Source organism: Ascidiella aspersa, chromosome 1, assembly GCF_963924565.1.
Source record: "Ascidiella aspersa chromosome 1, kaAscAspe10.2, whole genome shotgun sequence".
Lineage (NCBI taxonomy): Eukaryota > Metazoa > Chordata > Ascidiacea > Phlebobranchia > Ascidiidae > Ascidiella > Ascidiella aspersa.
In genome coordinates, this window is record NC_139447.1 from 14256867 (window position 1) to 14275271 (window position 18405).

General features: G+C 35.6%; 2 protein-coding genes and 1 long non-coding RNA gene across 3 annotated transcripts; all 3 read left to right on the forward strand.

Annotated features, from left to right (window-relative positions):
• Nucleotides 1-615: 615 nt before the first annotated feature.
• LOC146167927 (uncharacterized) lies at nucleotides 616-7851 on the forward strand. Its single transcript, XM_083389044.1, has 7 exons — nucleotides 616-822; nucleotides 1575-2105; nucleotides 2530-2575; nucleotides 2703-2840; nucleotides 3284-3418; nucleotides 3614-6339; nucleotides 6842-7851. The coding sequence occupies exons 4-7, from the start codon at nucleotides 2750-2752 to the stop codon at nucleotides 6926-6928; spliced, it is 3039 nt and encodes a 1012-aa protein (XP_083245170.1). The 5' UTR covers nucleotides 616-822; nucleotides 1575-2105; nucleotides 2530-2575; nucleotides 2703-2749; the 3' UTR covers nucleotides 6929-7851.
• A 2166-nt stretch (nucleotides 7852-10017) lies between these two features.
• Nucleotides 10018-12118, forward strand: LOC146167928 (large ribosomal subunit protein mL49-like). Its single transcript, XM_083389655.1, has 4 exons — nucleotides 10018-10122; nucleotides 10497-10725; nucleotides 11272-11396; nucleotides 11679-12118. The coding sequence occupies exons 1-4, from the start codon at nucleotides 10033-10035 to the stop codon at nucleotides 11823-11825; spliced, it is 591 nt and encodes a 196-aa protein (XP_083245781.1). The 5' UTR covers nucleotides 10018-10032; the 3' UTR covers nucleotides 11826-12118.
• Nucleotides 12119-14878: 2760 nt separating this feature from the next.
• Nucleotides 14879-17930, forward strand: LOC146167929 (uncharacterized). The gene is made up of 3 exons (XR_014498706.1): nucleotides 14879-15359; nucleotides 16646-16747; nucleotides 17572-17930. It is a non-coding gene; the product is annotated as an uncharacterized LOC146167929 (long non-coding RNA).
• Nucleotides 17931-18405: the final 475 nt, after the last annotated feature.

Sequence of the window (18405 nt, forward strand, 5' to 3'; positions counted from 1 at the left end):
ACCCAAATATTGTGCGCTGCTTTAATAATTGTTTCAACGCTGTGCCGGCCTTAGCCCTTTTAATAAATAAACTTGCAATTCCAGTGGCATTATTTTTTGCCTGGTGCCAATCCAGGGGGTAATGCCCAAAACTGTTTTGTTTGCTTATTTTAACTTTATAAAGGCAAAAAAGTGTCTCCCCGTTTTTTTTGTAAAATGGTCTCAAGTCAACCCAAAGCCATAATGCGTCTCACCCCCTCAAAAAATGAAAGTTTTGGCAAGTTAAAAGGCAATTGTTCAAGTATTTTGTATTAAAAGTAACACGTCTGCAACCTTAAAAGTAACCCCTCTGCAACCCCGCCTGTGGTGTGCCGAATTGTTGTTTGATTGTAAAATTATCAAAAGTGGTTTCAAGAGTACTTGAATCACTTTTTTCTAAATGGGCTTTTTATGGCATTATGCTAATACATACGTTTTACTGTTAGAAGTAATGCAGTACAAGATATATATCTAAGAATGTCATCTTCAAATAAAAATTTAATTAAAATAAAATCTGATATTAATGACACCTCTTCTCGTACAAAAAAGGGATCAGACCATTCAAGTGAGAAAGTGGCACAAAAAGCCACAGTTTCTTCAATCAATCAAAAGAATCTTGTTCATATTCATTTATCTGATGATTGTGATCCGTACAACACTAAACATGGGAAGTCTTCAGATAAAAACAAACCACAAATCGTGGACAAGGTTAAAATACAAAGCATAATTCAACAGCCTTGTTTTAAAGCTATTTGGAATGACAAAGATAACATTTTAAAAACAGTATCTCAGACAAAAAATAAGGTATATATCTTGTCATATTTTTTTTGTTTTCTAATTTCTTTTTTACATTATTTGTGTAGTATGGAATATCAGGATTATCCCAAATCGTAGGTTTGAATGTAGTATAACAAAATAGCCAATATTGAATACTAGTTTACTTTTAATTTAATTATTGTGTGCTATTTTTTGGAGCAGTGATGAATAAATAGACCCTTGTAAAAAAAACAATCATATAATGGAAAAAAAATTCTAACATATACTTAAAGTAAAAAACAAATTACACATGTTCTAATTAATAAAAGGAAATTTTAATCTATAAACGTTAAGTATGTAAATATTTTGTAATTTTTTTAAATGCATGTGTGTTTCATTGTACTTATTTACAAACCTAATCTGTTAAACCAGGGGTTCCCAACCTTTGTTGCTGCTCGTACCCCTTTGTCAGGTCAAAGCATTCTTTGTACCCCCCCAAAAAATTCTGATGGAATTTTTCAGATACATAATAATTGCTAAATTGCATTTATTTTATATCTCAATTAATTAAGCATTACACCAGTATTTCGCAAAAATGCCAAATGGAATTAAACCTCAATTATTTTGTTAGCCACATCTCAGTGAGCTGTTTGTTGCTGTTTCATTGATAAAATTCGCTCAAACGATGGTTCGATTTTACCCAAGGAAATTTAAGATTACATAGTTGAAGTTCAATTAGCACTCGCCCAGAGCAAATGTGTAAGGTCAAAAATATCAATTGTGTTTGTTTTATTTTTTAGACCGTAAACGAAACAAAAAAGGAAAGATCAAACGATGACAAAGCTTTTCGCCATAGGTCATCATCAGATAGGAGAAGGCGTTCGCCAACATATTCTCGAAAATCATACAGCAGAAGTAAAGATCGTAACTTAACACATCATTACACTGAAAACAAAACGTATGACAAATCTCAACATCACAAGCATTTTCATAACAGAAGACGCACCATACGATCACTTTCACATTTAAAGAGGAGGTGCTCATCTCCAATATACAACAAACAAATTTCTCATAACAAGATAAACAAACATCTTGAAGAATCTACAAAAAAAGCAACTAAATCAACAAAACATACCAAGAGTAACAATCTGCATGATAGAAAAAGAGAACAACCTCCTATTCAAAAAGAAGAACAACCCCCAATTCAAAAAGAAGAACAGAGTTCCTCTAAATTACTTTCTGAATCTGCTAACAGTTTTACATCGCATTCAATTGAGGATGATTTTCAAGAAAACAATCTTTCTTTGGAATCTTCTTCAAATGTCAGTCCCGTAAGTCATATATATTTTCTATTTTTTTTTCAGTATTCTAAAGATACAGGATTATGGCTTGTTTAAACTGGTCAAGAAGTGGTTTTCTGCAACTGTCCTAAATGTTTATGTTATGGACTCTTGGTGGTTTCTGAAAAATAACTTGTTTGATTGGTTAATGTTTATATGTCTAATAGCTATGACACTATGTTTTTCTCTGTTTCTCAGTGGAAATTGTTTTTCAAATGCTATTAGACTGAACTAAGTGGATTGTATTGCACAAAACAAAAGCAGTTTAATGTCTTTTTGTCTCACTTATTTATCCCACAAATCGTGATAAACCCCTACTTCAGATTTTTTATGGTTTTATTCTTTTGAAGAAATCTCTTCATAAAAATACATTATGAAACTTTATTTATATTTGAGTTAATATTATTTTTTGCAGGTAAAGTCAAACTCCGATGATAAATGTGTTGCCACAAATTTACCTGGTAAAAAACTTTTATATTGTTATTGTTACTGTGTTAGGTTTGGCTAACTGCAACATGTTTTTGTATTTTCTATTTGTGGTAGAATTTAGTAAAAAAGCAATCAACCTGATATATATTTTTTTTCTAGAATTGGGTTCACCATTTGTTAAAAAGCTGGCAGAAACAGTACGAACAATGCTAATGAACAAAACAAGTTTATCTGGAGAAAGTAACTCCCTACCTCTATCTGAAAGTTTAACTAACTCTGAAAAGCAGAAGCAAACAGGTAAATTATGCAATAAAGTTAATTATATACATATATTTATACCATGTCCTGGATAAACTTGAGTAATGACAAGGTAAAAAACAACAGGATTTTGCCAAATTGCTATAACAAAACAGATAAAGGGTGCATTCCTTTAAATTTACAATAATATAATGACCATTATACCAAACTATGCAACACTTAAATCAATCAAGAAACTTTGCATCCATGAATAATTCACATGTATAAACATTATAAGTGTTTTAGAATTACACCCCATACATATATAACGTTATATTCTTGTTTGTCTACAAATTATATTTTCTGTTAGGTGGATTTTTGAAAGCATAGCCATTAAAACAACAACTGAAGTTATTAGAATTTTAAACTATGAGAAAATACTATAACTACCGTCTGTTAGTGGTATTTTAATTTTGTCTATTCTGATTATAATTTCATTTTAGATACAAAATTCTGCATAAAATTTGACATTGATTGGCCTGAAATTGATGAAAACACAGTAGATGAAATTCAACCCTCTACTCCTTCCTCTTCAGAATCATTGTATTCTGCTTGTGAGGAGGATGACAGTGAAAATGGTAATGAATTTTTGGTGTTAATTTGGTCAATGTATATATCCCAAAGCACTCTGTTATACAAACAGAAAGAAACCGCTTAAACAAGTTGGGGTCAAACTGTTTAATTATATTTATATTTATTTCATGTCTGTTTATGTGATAGTGTTTTGCTACAGAGTGACAATAGTAGTTTAGCATGTTTTTATTCGTCGACAGAATTAGGAGATGAAGTTTCTGGTAAAGTTTCACAAATGCCTAATTTTTCTGGAGAACCAGGTTCTGTGATACATGATCGTACCCGAAGAATACTGCCACATGCTGAAACAGAACGTGATGCATTTGTTGGAAAGAAAAAGTGCAATGATATTGGACCAACAAAAGCGAAAAATGACCCATATTGCATGCTTGGGTTCTGGTTCCCTCCAAACCGGCTTGATTGGCCGAGTGTGCGACCAGCAGAGGAACTCTGCGCACCTGTTTGTAAGACTTGCAATTTTGCTAATAGCCACCTGGATGGCGTAATTGACCCTAGACTGCAGAGCAGCACCTATTTGGCTGTCCTACGACTCGTACCGCGATGCTGTATTTGCTTTAAATGTTTGAAGGACGAGAAGTACGGCCTGAGTCACATACCACAAAATGTGCTGAAGCCGAAAATAATTGTTGGCGTGCAAGCAGATGGTATTGGCGAAACTGAACAACTTTCTTCAGATGCGGCATCCTCCGCATTTCAAGGCAGGTGTTCTGACGATTCAGCTACGCCACCAGCGCAAACTACTGAAAAATACGACAATGTAAAAGTATGCACTATCAAATCTTGCGTGTCTGATGTTGCCAAAATTTTGCCAGGTCCAAGTTTGAATTTTACATTACCTGTTAAGAAACGAAAGACAATATTTGCATCAAACCTAGATCTAAATAAGTCCGATGCTTCTACAGTCGTTCTTAGGCCGACAAAAACGGAAAATGTCAAGGACTTCCCGGAGGAAAAAAGTGAAAATCCCCTAAGTTCAAATGAAAGCATTTTAAAACCCAGAGTCCCCGTTCAGACTGCAATAGAACCCCAAAACTCAAAATTGGTTAAAGGTGCAATTCGGAATATTTCGATGGAAGATGAAGCAAGTAGCGCAAGAAATGGCGATAAATTACAGGTGCAAGTTTCTGAATCGCCACCCAGTTTTGCAAATAGACACCCACCCGACAATATTATGCCTACCATCGAAAAAAACACAAATGAATCCAGCTCGGACGACAGCTTACGTAACAAGAAACAAATTTGGTCAAGCACAAGTTTGGATGATAGCGACGTGTCGAGTGACCTTGTTGATACTTCCAGCAGCTGTGTCCATTCCACACCAACAAGAACTGAAACCATTATCGTTGAATCTTCCAGTGATTTGGCACCGGAACCAATCGGCTTGTTTGATTTATTCCAGCTCAAGCCTGCATCAGAAAACATAAGTCCCAACGATGACGTTCACATCGACCGAATGCCTGAAACTTGCGGATCCACCATGGAAACATCGGATGACCAAACCAACTCGATTTTTGACCATTTGCGTAAGACCTTTGATCTGCCACATGAACCGCAACCGCCCATACTAATACCTAATTCTAATGCCCAAATAACGGCAGAGGATGATTCAAATGTGTCAACGGACAGCTCTGAGGCGGGACCCAGATTGGGCTGCAAAAGGCGACCAGCTCCCTTACTTTACTCGGATCTCAGTGACGACAATGAAGGGCCCGTCTGTGCTAAAGTGAGCTCGCTACCATCCGGGGGGCCGTCGACCTTCATTATTGAGTCCATTCCTCGATCGAACTGTTCAGAAATATGTTCCGATAAGCCAAGGGAAATTGCAGTTTTCTCACCAATCCGCCATTCTTCCTTTGATTTCAGTTCGCCGAGAAATCTTCAAATCGTGGAAGAGAGCGACTGCGACCAGCTGCACCAAGACAAAGCGACAGTTTCTATTTCACTTGAAAAAGAAGCATGCACTGGCCTAGCAAAAGTACCACGTGAACCTACTGGTGAATCGTTAAAAAACAAAACTTTGGTCGACCGCACTGTGCTGGCCGACCTTGAAAGCGAATCGTCGTCATCGGCTGTTGAAACACCAAAAGCAGTAACAGCTAGTGTCGAGCAGAATGTCAGTGATAATTCGTCGCAAGACTGGAGCAATCCAGACTGGCTGGAAGACCAGCTGCCCAGTCTTAGCAGAAATCGCAGGAAGCGCAAACCAACTGTACCCCCCTTGTTTTCCAAAACGGTGTCCGGTTTAGTGCAGAACTCCCAACCGAATGCACTGGATCAGCGTACCCCCAACAGCGACCCCCCAACACCAGCAGCAGAGTCACAAAATAAAGAAATTCCATTCAAGAAGCGTAAATTTTCTAATGCCGTTTTGACCGAAAGTAGCACAGACGAAACTGGTCAAAAAATAGATGACAGCAACTTTAATCGTATTTCACCAGACAATACTGCATGCTCCGAAGGTGGCGGAAAGGAAGATTTTACCCAAACGAACAACAGCAGAGAAATTATTTGTCATGATATGGAATCCAATTCTGGTAATTTTGGTTTGTCAGATAACAGTAAGGATACATTTAGTTTCGTTGAGGAAACTGAAGTGGGTGAAAATGGCGTAAATGAGGAAGACTGTCAACAACCCTTATCATGTGTTGGCAATCAAAGCAAAGAACTTTTTGACGATTCTGAGCTTTCAGAAACCGAAAACCCTGACGACGATGAACTTGCCTGTCCTTGTTTTTATTCAAAGGGAAAAGCCTATCCTTGGCCATACGCTTACCCCTCCATTGCTGATATGGAAGCCATGTCCGACTCGGATGAGGATACGACCGAAACAAATGCATTTGATAATCCGCTTGTATTCCTAAAGCGAGTGGAAGAAGACGGCTTCGTTCCAAAATGTTTTGTGGAGGTATGTTGTTTTGTTCGCATAGCTGAATATATTTATTTTGTTTAGTATATAGTTAAGTTTTAGTTCGCTGCGCCCCTAAACCGCGCGTCGGACCTAAACCACCAATTTATTCTAATCACGTAAATCTAAAATTTTTCCCAATGATATTAAAGTCCATTTTGTTTGTATCCAAACTAGTTTTTAGTTGATGTGGTGCACCTACGCTAGTGATGTATAGTTGGCCTCCCAACCAAGTTCGAAGCTACACAACATTTTGACTTTTAAATTATAGTTATTAGTTATTTTGCTACGCTTACACTTGAGCTAATTTACAACACCTAAAATTAATATTAGGTATTCAACATTATTTGGACTTTTTGTAAAACCTTTATTTTTGTAGTTTAGCCCCCCGTTTAGTGTTGTGCTTCTTTTTTGCACAACGGCAATATCGTATTATACAAAGATTGAAGTACTAAATTTTCCTTAAAAACATACTAAATTTTGTTTGCTTTTAAATTTCTAGACACTGTCAAACCACAAGTGTTGCTCGTGTTGTCCGATGCACTGCTGCGCCACTTCGTGGATATCAATTGAAAGTTTGACGGTCTAACTGCTGCGTTTTACTTGCGGAAGATTATAACTTTATTGGGAAAAATATTTTATGTGTAAGGACTTGAGTGTTTCGGAACAGTTAATCTTGTTAATGCAATAGTTCATAGTTTTTTTGCGTTGTAACAATGTAGTTTTATTTAATGGTTTACCTGTTTCACAGTGTTCCTTGCCAATAATGCTATATCAGCGTTATGGATAGCCACAATACCACACTATTTTACATATATTATGCAATGCAGACTGCTGGTCTTGCTATTGAATCAGTGTGTAAACTTTTAATGTTTAAGAGGTGCAATAATTTACTTCGTTATATTCAGGTTATGCACGTTTAGCGCAATGCTATTTGAAACACCATATAAACATTTGTAGAGCGTCTTTCTAACCCAGTTGTTAATTTAGTTTGTCCATAACGGACGTGAAGTTACTCATCAATAAGCCCGTTTATATGCACGTTTAAGCCGGATTCGAATCTGATTCGTTAATTCATTCTCTGTCGTTTTGGTGCTGGAATGAATTAAGTTCTCTCGTTTCTTCCTAATCTGACAAAAGGAGTGGTTTTCAATCCGTTCTCCGCTTAATCTGTTCGTTTCGCTGACGGCCGGAATTGTTTAATGTAGAATGACCTGCTTTAACGCAGTAAACATCACGCCACTTTTGGGGCATTATGACGTAACACGAACGGCTAGTCGTAAACAAACCAAGTTTAGCGCATAAGGAAAGAACACATTACATACACTCGTTAGAATCAGATACTAATTTGTGACAGAGGGGCTGGTCTAGAATCCACAAAGTTGAACATTATTTGGGTTAGGATGCGGGTTTGGGTAGGTTTAAATAGTAATAGTTGGCCCACCCTCACCCAAATATTGTACTTTGCTTTAATAATTGTCTCAACGCTGTGGTAGGATTCTAGGCCAGCGCCAAATACAGTTTTCATTAATGTTTGGTACATCTTATCCTTCTTTTGTCCACTTTGCCTTGTATATAGCGTTGGCCAGCACAAACAAGCTTAACTTTCCTGCACTTACATTCTATGTGCCAGGTAAACTGAAGCACAATACAGACAGTCAAAAACGTACTTAATCGGCAAACCTAACTCAAGTAATTCTTGGGGTTTTTTCAATGTTAGGTTAATAAAAACGAACAAGCAGCAATAAATTGCTACCGCAAGGAGTAGCCTAAGCCGAAAAATTGGTTGTGCGTTAGAGGTTTACTGGAATATTACGTAATAATGCATATCAGTGCAGTTTGTACACTCAAGCTGGCTTGAATTTCGCGCCATGTAATTACGACGCTGGAACGGATTACTTTTCAAGCCGGCTTGAACCTTAATCTAATCTGCCTGAGAAAGGTGCATATAAACAGGCTTAGTGTACACAAAACGACTCGATACTTTATTGAATTGAACGTTAAGAAACGAATCAGAGCTTCAAACTTTTCCCGCTTCGTGATTTGTTTTGATGCGAGGAAAATCTTTTTATAATGTATTTTAAACAAAATAAAATACTCGAATGTGGCGTTTAATCAAATTTTCGGACGGCGTGTTACATACTCCAGGTATATAGGCTTTTTTTAAATAGATGTACTTAAAGATGAATAAATCGATTGTTAAACAATTTATTATAAGGTTATTTAGGTTTCCGATATTTAAAAGCTAGTCCAAGTCTTCGCTTTAAAACGTCGAGACTAGATCAATGTAATTTTTAAAGCAACTTTCCAACCTAAGCGTATCAAATAGTAACGGTATACTATTTACTAAGTTAAGAATAGCAGAACTGGCAGAATAAAGGACTTTTACAACTAACATTCCAGTCAAACTGATGTTAAAAAAATAGTGATTTCGGTGCACTTATAGGTAAGTCATTACTATACCTCAACTTGGCCGTGTATATAGCTATTGACTTGTTATTTTTTTTCGAACAGATTCCCCTACACGTTCTATTAAGTTACGGATGGTTGTTAGCAAACACAGGCGTACTCCTGAGTACTAAAAAAATCAAACAATTTTGTTGTCTATAAATAGTGTTTAGGGTAAACGCTAAATGATGAGCATACCTCCTGGAACTTAAAAAACTAATGTTATGCTTAGCCTTTCAAATTACATTACATAAATAATATTTAAATAAAATTATTCTATTAATTCATTCACCAACAGTTTTAGTATAAACGTACGTTTAAATTGGTCTGAACTGAAACTAGAACTGAACTTCCGAAAAAATGTTGGTCTTCCTGCGTCTCTGGTCTGGACCGATCAGCGCTATCCAAATATGAAATTAAGTCAAACGTACGGTACCCTATTAATAACGATAGTTTAGCTTTAGGAGACCCTCAAAAGATTTAACCCCGCACATATGGCCGACAAGTGTAAAATTAAAAGCACTGTCGCAAAATGCCAAACTAGCTAAAATGTCACGATAAAAATCGTAAAATACGGCGTATTGTGTTTTAGAAACCTTACATCCTTGTAAAATAAAAATCGTTTAATTAGCTAGTATTTTCGCTACTTGGGGTTTTCACCAAAATCCTTGCCTTCAAAACATGTAGCAATGTAGCATTCTGCGTAACATGTAAATCATTTCGTTCATTAAAAAAATATAAAATGATAGCACAACTTTTAAAAGATATTGTATTACCAGATTACAATACTGCCCGAATCCAAAAAAGTATGGAAGTGCATCCGCGAGTTTTTTTCAACCTTTTAAAAGTGCACCCAAAAAAAATCTGAACCGCACCCAAAATATGTAAAACGCTTGTGTGGCATACGTTTACAGTGCAATGTATGCAATACAGAGTGCATCGAAAATCATAAAGTGCACCCGAGGTGGAATTTTTTTACCTTTGTTGCACCCGGTCACCTGGATTTTTTCGGCCGTGTACCCGTCAGATCTCGTCAAAATCTGCCATACTATCCAGACTAAGGTGAAAGTGCCATAAAATGCAGACTGGCCCACACAATAGTTCAATTATAACTATTGGGTCTTTCAAAGAATTCTATGAATAGCGATATGTATAATTGCAGTTTACATATAAACTATATCTAACATATTTAAATATATAAATAGTTATTTATATATGCTTTTAGGTTTTTTGAAGAAACATATCATGTTTAGTAGGGCTCTAGGTAATTGCTGCAGGACAATTTCTGGTGTACGAATGTTTCCAAATTCAAATTCTCTCCGACTCAATAGTGAGGTAAACCCAGATATGCCAGTGTATTAGCTGTGAAGCTAAAATTTGAGTGTTGGCTAGCAGGGATCTGCCTTCTCTTGGCCATATTTACTGGAACTTTTATGATAAGTTTTAGGTGCTCTTTTAGCTTGCAAGCAATGGAAACTTTTTATAATGTTTCTAAAACATAAACTATTGCCGCCAAATACAAACATTCCCTATAGTAATATTAACTGTTATTTAAAGCTAGGGTGAGGTTTTGTTAATTATATTTAATAAATGTCCAAGGTAGACCAAAGAAAACATATTGATATGTAATAAATCGTAAAAAAAATTGATTAAACCTAAAACCTGTTATTTGTGCTTCTTTTGTCCAGTTTTGTTTGTTGAATTTATAGAAAACATCAACAGCTCTTCATTCAGGAGTAAAAAACCTTTCTACACATGGTAATCAAGAAAGTATTACAGGATCAAACCAACCCCAAGAAGATCTTGAAGATAAAATACCATTTACTGTATGCACTGAAGATTTTAAGTGGGTCGAAAAAATTTTGCCCCCTTCCAACATCCCAGACCCACCAAAACACGACTCATACCCAACACCATCTGGTTGGTGTTGCCCTGCAGGTTTGCTTCTAATTTTTAAATTATGTCTTATTCACTTTTTTATCAAAAATATTTGTTTTAAATAAATTGTGTACCACATAAAGATAAATACCAACATTGCAAAATATATTTTGACTATGTCTTATAAGCAGTGTTGTAAACAAGTAATTTTAAAATGACTTAAGTACCAGGCAAGTCATTTAAAAAATAACTTAAGTCCAGGAAAGTCTTTTTACAAATATTACAAGTCCCAGTCCAAGTCATCAGTTGTCCAAGTCAAGTCAATATGAAAGCAAGTCAACTTCAAATCGTTTAATGAAAAAACACTATTCCCAAGATATTTGACAAAGTGACTTAGGTCCAAGTCGAGTCATGTTGGTCAAAAGACTTAAGTCAAGTCATTTAAAAACAGTGACTTTAGTGCACTTAGGTCAAGACATTGACTTAAAAGTCATTACAACCTGGAATCAAATGTTTATTTAATTTATCTACTTATTCAAATCATGTTTTGTTCTTGTTTTGAAAAGTTGTTAATTATTAAAGATTATATTCATAAAATTTCAATAGAAAATCCACCAAACCTGCCATATTTTATAAGAAGAACCAAATATCATGAAATTCCAGTATTTTGTATCATGAAAAAAGGAAACCTGCGTTTAACAGAAATTCATAATGTTGAAGGAGATATTTGGGTGAGTAAATAGTATTAGGCCAAAATATTAAAACAACTTTCTATCACCATTTATGCAATTTAAAACATGAAATAAAAGATAAAATAGAAGTTGTAAAACTTTAGTATTATTTGCTGGTGCAGTAGCCCTTTTCTTAAATAAAATAATATAATGTGCCAATGACTTAAAATATTTTCTTGACTTATTTATAAATATGTAAAGATGGTTACCTAAACAATTGTATGTTTAAGAGATTATTATAAGCCTTATTATAAGAGATAACATCCCCCTTACTGCATTTAGGCATTTCAAGAAGACCTTATAGACATGTTGAAGCCTCATTTTAAATATGATCCTGCAATGACAGTACATGAGCAACTTCAAAGAATTATTGTAAAGGGTCACCACAGAAGCATCATTGTACAATATCTAACAAGTCAAGGCTTCTAACTTTTCAAGAAACTTTTCAAATTGGCAAAGCACTATGTGGTCAATTTCATAAAGTATAGGGTCTTGTCACAGGTGCCTGTATATGTTTTTTCGAGGGAGGGAAAAACACCAGTAACCCTGAAAGTACACTATAAGCATTATGAAAAAAGTTACTACCTATTAAATGAAAATAACTTAGAAAAAATTGAAAATTTGCGTCTTGTAAATGCCTGTTTGCAGTATATTTTAAAAACAGTCCATTTGACACTAGTTTTTTTAGCTTTAGTTTCTAATTAAAGTGTAAACATTCCTGGTGGATGTATGTTTCTTGCAATTTTAGGCAATAGCTTTGAGCAAAGTAGTTATGTGATAAAAGTAATTTATTACAGGCGAAAGTTCGGCCTTTTTGTGAACATGGCTTGTTTAACAAATTGAATAATATTTTTTACACAAATATATCTTACATAAATATATTTGCGAATGTCATCTATACTGGTAAATCTGATTAAGAGGCACTTCGTGGCACAGACAGAAAAAACTGCGAGGACATAACATGCACGTAAAATAACTTTTGCTGTGGAAGTAATAGGGCGAAAGGTTTGCTAGCTTTGGCAAGATTTTCGGAACAGTTAAAAAAAGGAACGACTCTGAGCCAATATAGATATCTGTTTTTATATATCACGCCAGGCGACAAATATATAATGACCCTGGCCTATATACTCGTTTCTTATAATCCAAGTATTGTTTTGCAAGTATATATTTCGCTGCTTTAACCATGGATGTGATATCAGTTATTCGACCTTATGGTTTAGATTTGCTCGAACCAACGTTTGAATTCGGGATGTTTGGATTTAGTTTAGGGACACAAATTATTCGCGCCCTGTACCGACGACTCGCTGGAGAGTTGCAGTTTTTTGTCCGATAAGTTCCAGACAACGGTTTCGTGGTCAGATAGTTAGTGAGGGAGACATTGTAACGCACAAAACGATTTGTCAGGAAGCACGAATATATTTTGTTGAAATTCGTAACGCGTTTGCGCATTTTGAAACCTGTTATATTGAAGATGCGAATGTAAAATCTTTCGTTAATATTGCAGTGAATGCTAGTTGAAAAGCTATTCCAAACTCTATTCTGTCCATATTGAACAAAATTCTGCTGTACCGGTAGTAATTAGCGTTTTCGAAACAATTCCATCTACACAACATGAGGTGTGCAAAATTCGAATGGCAGCATAGACTAGAGCAGTGGTTCTTAACCTTTTTAGCTTGCGGACCGGTAAAATTCCAAAACAAATTTTGCGGACCGGCGGAACTTCATAAATCAAATCGACCCAAAATTCATTTACGACTCAAGTATGTAACTTAAAAGCAAAAAACGGAAACTTCAATTTAATCAGCAATTTGGTGCTGTGTTTTTGATATCATACGTGTTATACCGTACGTGGTTCTATTGAAGTTTTTCACATACAACTGGTCTTAAAGTTTACGACCTAAACAAACTGTATAAGTGACTTAAGTGTATAACCTACTTTTAAACAGTTGGGCACCACATTTCAGCATTGTGACGTATGATTAAGTCCAGAGTAAAGCATTATCTCTATGTTACGTCACAAAGCTACAAATTACGGAGCTGGCGAAGTTCTAAATTTGATCTTCAACATCTTGCGTTTTGCAATTGAGATACAAATTTGTAATATATTTGGCGGACCGGCGGTTGAGAACCACTGGACTAGAGCACTGATAGTGCTCTATGATGGCAGCTTGCTACAGCAGCTCCGATATGATGGTATAGTTGGAATGATTTTAACTGCCGGAGCAGGCATGGCCAGCCAGTCAGATACATAAAAGCTGCATTTCTTACTTGGCTGCCAAAATTTCCATTTTATTTTCCTCTGCCATGATCACAACTGAATTATATAGCCTAGCTTCGACGAGTTCAAGTTCCGCGCGCTTTGTCGGTGGAAATTGGACAGAGTCGCTTTCAAACATGACGCGACAAGTCAGAACAGTCAGACATGTTTCGTCACGTCGTGTCTAAAGTCCGGTGGGAATCCAGCCTAAATTTTGCAAAAAATGTTCGCATCTCCGTCTCATAAAACGAGTACCGATAGTATCACTTGTCTTCGAGTATCGGCTTGGCTCCGATATTATTGAACATCCCTGGTGTTTACTACAATCAAATTTTATTATTATTGTGTCAAAAATATACGGATTTTTAACGGGCAAGCCTAAAACTGAGAGTGCTTGCTTTGCAAATACAATTGTTTCAACAAGTTCCCGCCGGCCGCACAAAATTGTCCAGAGGGCAGCATGTTTCTCAACCCTGCTTAAGAACAAGGATAAACATCTTACCCAGGAAGAAACTCCGTACTCAAAGCTTACTGTGTTTTGCTCGCTTACAAAGATTGATGTTTATTTTTTCGCATCATTTCTTTAACAGTAGGCCTACAATTTATTTAAGACTGGCGTCTAGTTCTATACACTTGTGTTAGAATAAACCTTCACACGTTTTTTTCCCGCATCGTTTGTATGTTGTGTTCCTTGCGATGGTCCTGTATACTTTGAACTAGATTCACTGTTTAAATTGCTTTGTGACATTCTGGACGCAACTTACAGTAACTTAGTTTATATTCTGCCGTGCTAAAAATGTAAGCACTTATGCACTAATGCAATGCGCCGCAACCGATGTGCCCAGAGTATGCCAGGTGTGCCGCGACGTTCGCGGAGGTGTTTGACTTCCTTTTTTGTTATGAGTATATTCTCACGGTGTAAAAACTAGTAGAAATACGTACATCATGGCGGGCATTTTGACCGTATGCAATATTTTATGTGTAACTTTAAGGACGTTTCCTCGTATTTAAAATCGATGTTACGTTGGTTCGAAGTAAGTCAAAAATATTTTTTAGCAGAATAAAGGAGCGGGTGAGAATAAACTATATCGCGTCTAAAGTGTACAAAAAAAGTGTTTAAACTAAATACCAAAGCAGATAGGTAGACTATATTCATTCCCTTGCAATCAAATATCATGAAAAATGATTGTCCATTATGTAGCGTTTATCTCCTCGGTTCGCATTGTAGGCCCTACAAATTAAATACCATATCAATAAGTTTTATTTTTTTGTCTGATTTATACAAAATAAAAAAGCTTTACAACGGAACCTTAAAATATGTGTGTTTCTTTGTGCTTTTGATATATCCTAAAGGTGTTTTTACCTTGCATACTTTAATAATGTTTTGTTTGTTAATATTTTGAACAATTACTTAGTTTGACTGAAACGCCTGCCACTCTTCTCATCAAACAATGGCATCTTTTTGTCTCAAGTTTCCTTACTTGTTAAAGGCAATTCCAAAGATCAAGTATACACCTACAGCAAGTTTCTGTGTTAATGTATCGGATCATATAATTAAAGCTGAAATCGCAGAGTTACAAAAAATACACACTACCAAAGATGATGAATCAATAGTTGTTTCACAAATACCCTGTATGGTTACAAAATCTGATCTACATTCATGTTTTTCTACTTTTGGAAAGATACTATACATTAAATATCCTTTTGTAAGTTGAAATATTGGTATAAGCATATGTTTGTGCAAAAATGTTTAAGTATTGTCAGTCTGCATTCTGTGGCAGGTGCATACCCCAGATTTTTTGTGCTCAATTATGTACAAACTTAAATTAGTAACTTCCACACCTAAACAAATCGGCTGAATTGTCCTAGATTACCGAACTTCAAGTTTGCATAAAACCCTGATTGGTGGTTTGCAAACCAGGGTTTTATGCAAACCTGAAGTTCTGCACACCTAAAATCTTGGCATAAAGTGCCATGAAATACAAACTGGAAGTTTGCAATATGCATGAGGTGCACGAATTGCAAGCAAAAATTTACAAAAAAAAAGGTTGAATTGCGTTATAATTCTGAACCTCCAGCGTGCATAAAACGTTGATTACACCCATCAACATTTAGTGCAGTGCATCCGACATCTTGGTAAAAAGTATCATGAAATGCAGACATGCAACACTGGTCTGCATTTCATGGCACTTAATGGCTAGATTATAGGTGTGCTACATCAAATTTTGAGGTGTGCAACCTAGGTTTTATGAATACCTATGTATCAAGAATTAAGCAAACTCGGCCAAATTGCTTTCAAAAAAGCGGACCTGCCATAGAATGCAGATGGGGTACGGGTTGTATGCTTGGCTTAATTGTAACATGCTAAACCAGGGGTTGGCAACCTACGGCCCGCGGGCCGGATCCGGCTCTCCGATGTTTGACATGAGTCCATTTCACATACTTTTTGACTATTTTAACTACGTAAGTGCTAAAAAATTTTGTGCGTTGCAAAGGTTTAAAAAATTCCACATCCAAATTATTTGCCAATGTTAGCTTAAAACACCTTTGGTGGACATAAAACCTATTTGTACACCCTGGATTGTGGAGAAAAGTACCTTTAAATGCAGACTTGGAACCCTCTTAAAACATTTCCATAGTTTCAGAATTTTTAGCGAAATTACTTGTTTGTATATATTCTTAGTTTTTAGCCTCTAATGTGACCACTCTATGCACTTTTAAAATATATTTAAATACAGTATGCAGTAACCACCAGTGCCTCATAGGTTTTAGTAGGACTTCAATAAACAGCCTAATAATAGTCACTAGTTTGCCAAAAAACTTTTTTTTTCTATTAATTTTAATCTTTAAAGAAAGTAATACTTAACTTGTCTATGGTAGTTTTGTGTCAGATACAGGGTTAACGTTTCTTTAGGATGTCGATTAACAAGGTCTCACTGCTATTTTTATTGCTTAATCATAATGGCAATCAAATCAATTAAAATCTTTTTAGCAACCAAATGGATTTCCATCAAAAGTTGCTGAAATAAAATTTGAAGATTGTAATGCCCCAAGAGCCTTGGAACAAACTCAGGTTGAACTTAAGAATCAAAAGGTAGGCCAGTTAAAGCAATTTTTACATGTAAATTTTGTAATAGTTCATACAAGTTGCTATTGGGTGAATACCCTTTGATTGGTAAATTAATTACAAAATAAAAATAGGAAATGGCAAAAGGTATTAATTCAGTCCATATTTACTAAAACAGTCACTGCAAATATAATTTTTCAATTAAATAGTTCCGTCAAAACATATCAGAGTTTCCTCTAAATCAGTGGTTCTTAACCTTTGCTACCCTGTCTTACCCCTATGTTACTTTGCAAACTTTGTTGAACCCCAAGTTTTCGCTCAGTTTTAATTTCTCTCTTTATGTTTTCCACCAAAATGGAACGAATCCAGGATTTTTCTTTTGATGTAACATAAAGTTTAAAGACCTATCTACTCTGCCTCTTTAAACCAACGATTGTGCAGGATTAGTCCAATTATTAGTCAAAAACGTGTAAGTTCATTTGAAGGACATTATGGTTACAAAATAAACACCTCAAACACTTGCATTACAAATCCTGCATAGTGCATAGGCTTACTGCCTTTATAAGCATGTATTATTTTTTGACTAGTTTTTAGGATGGCTCACATTGTAATTGCAAATCCCATATGGTTGATCAAGTAGTCCAGTGGACAAAAGAGGGAGAGTTCAGCGTAATGTGTCAAATAATTCAAGTCTTGCCAGTTTTTTGCAATGCTAATATTAACAGTATTACACCAGTGACTAGAGTTATTTATATTATACATTGGAATCATTGTATGTTATACATTGGAATCATATGTTAAAGAAATTTCGCTTTCTTAACGCTATTAATGATTTATTCTTTTTGCTTTAGGTTAAAGTCTTTCTTCCGAAATACATGCCACAACAATTTAAAAAAGATAGTATCAAACAATTTCAATATTCTAAAGAATATAGGAAACAACAATCAGATTTCATGGATTCTGCATCTGTGGACTCTCTTTTTTAACATTATTTTTTTTCTATTTTTGTTGTTATTTGATGTTTGTGACGCAAGTTTTAATATGCGTATACAACTATACATATACTGAGCATTTGAAATGTTTAGGGCTAACGAAGCTATAGTTACTAGGGCCAAAACTACGTTTATATTCATTATTCAATTCCCTATCTGGTAGCATAAACGTTGCATTTTCTAAGTTTTTATTGCAAATACATTTTGGCGTTTCGGCAGCTGGTAGCAATACCAACTGACCTCATCAGGGTAAAATTAAAACACGGATACGCTAGCGCGCTTGTATGCTGTAGAAATAGAACAGAAGTTTAGAGATTCACAAAAAAAAACGTACGTCGCCGTGGTATACGATAGTTAAGCCGGGCCACCCAGTCCTAAACTGTACCGTCGAACAATGCGGTTCTGCTGGCTAACGAATTCCTGTTTTAATGATTTTTCCTTAAGTTATTCATCGAAACGTCGGTTAAAATTCTAGTTAAGGCTATTTACGTTTAGTGTCCAACCGAATACACCTGTTGTCATAAAGGATTCCAGCCATAAGAACAACACCAACGTCACAATAAAACACAACTCGGAATAAGGCCGAAATAGGACTAATAGATAAATGGTATTAGTACTGTCCAAGTCGGAATAAGACCTAAAAGGTCAGAATCAGGCCTAAACTACACTTTAACTAACCCCACCCCTAAGCAG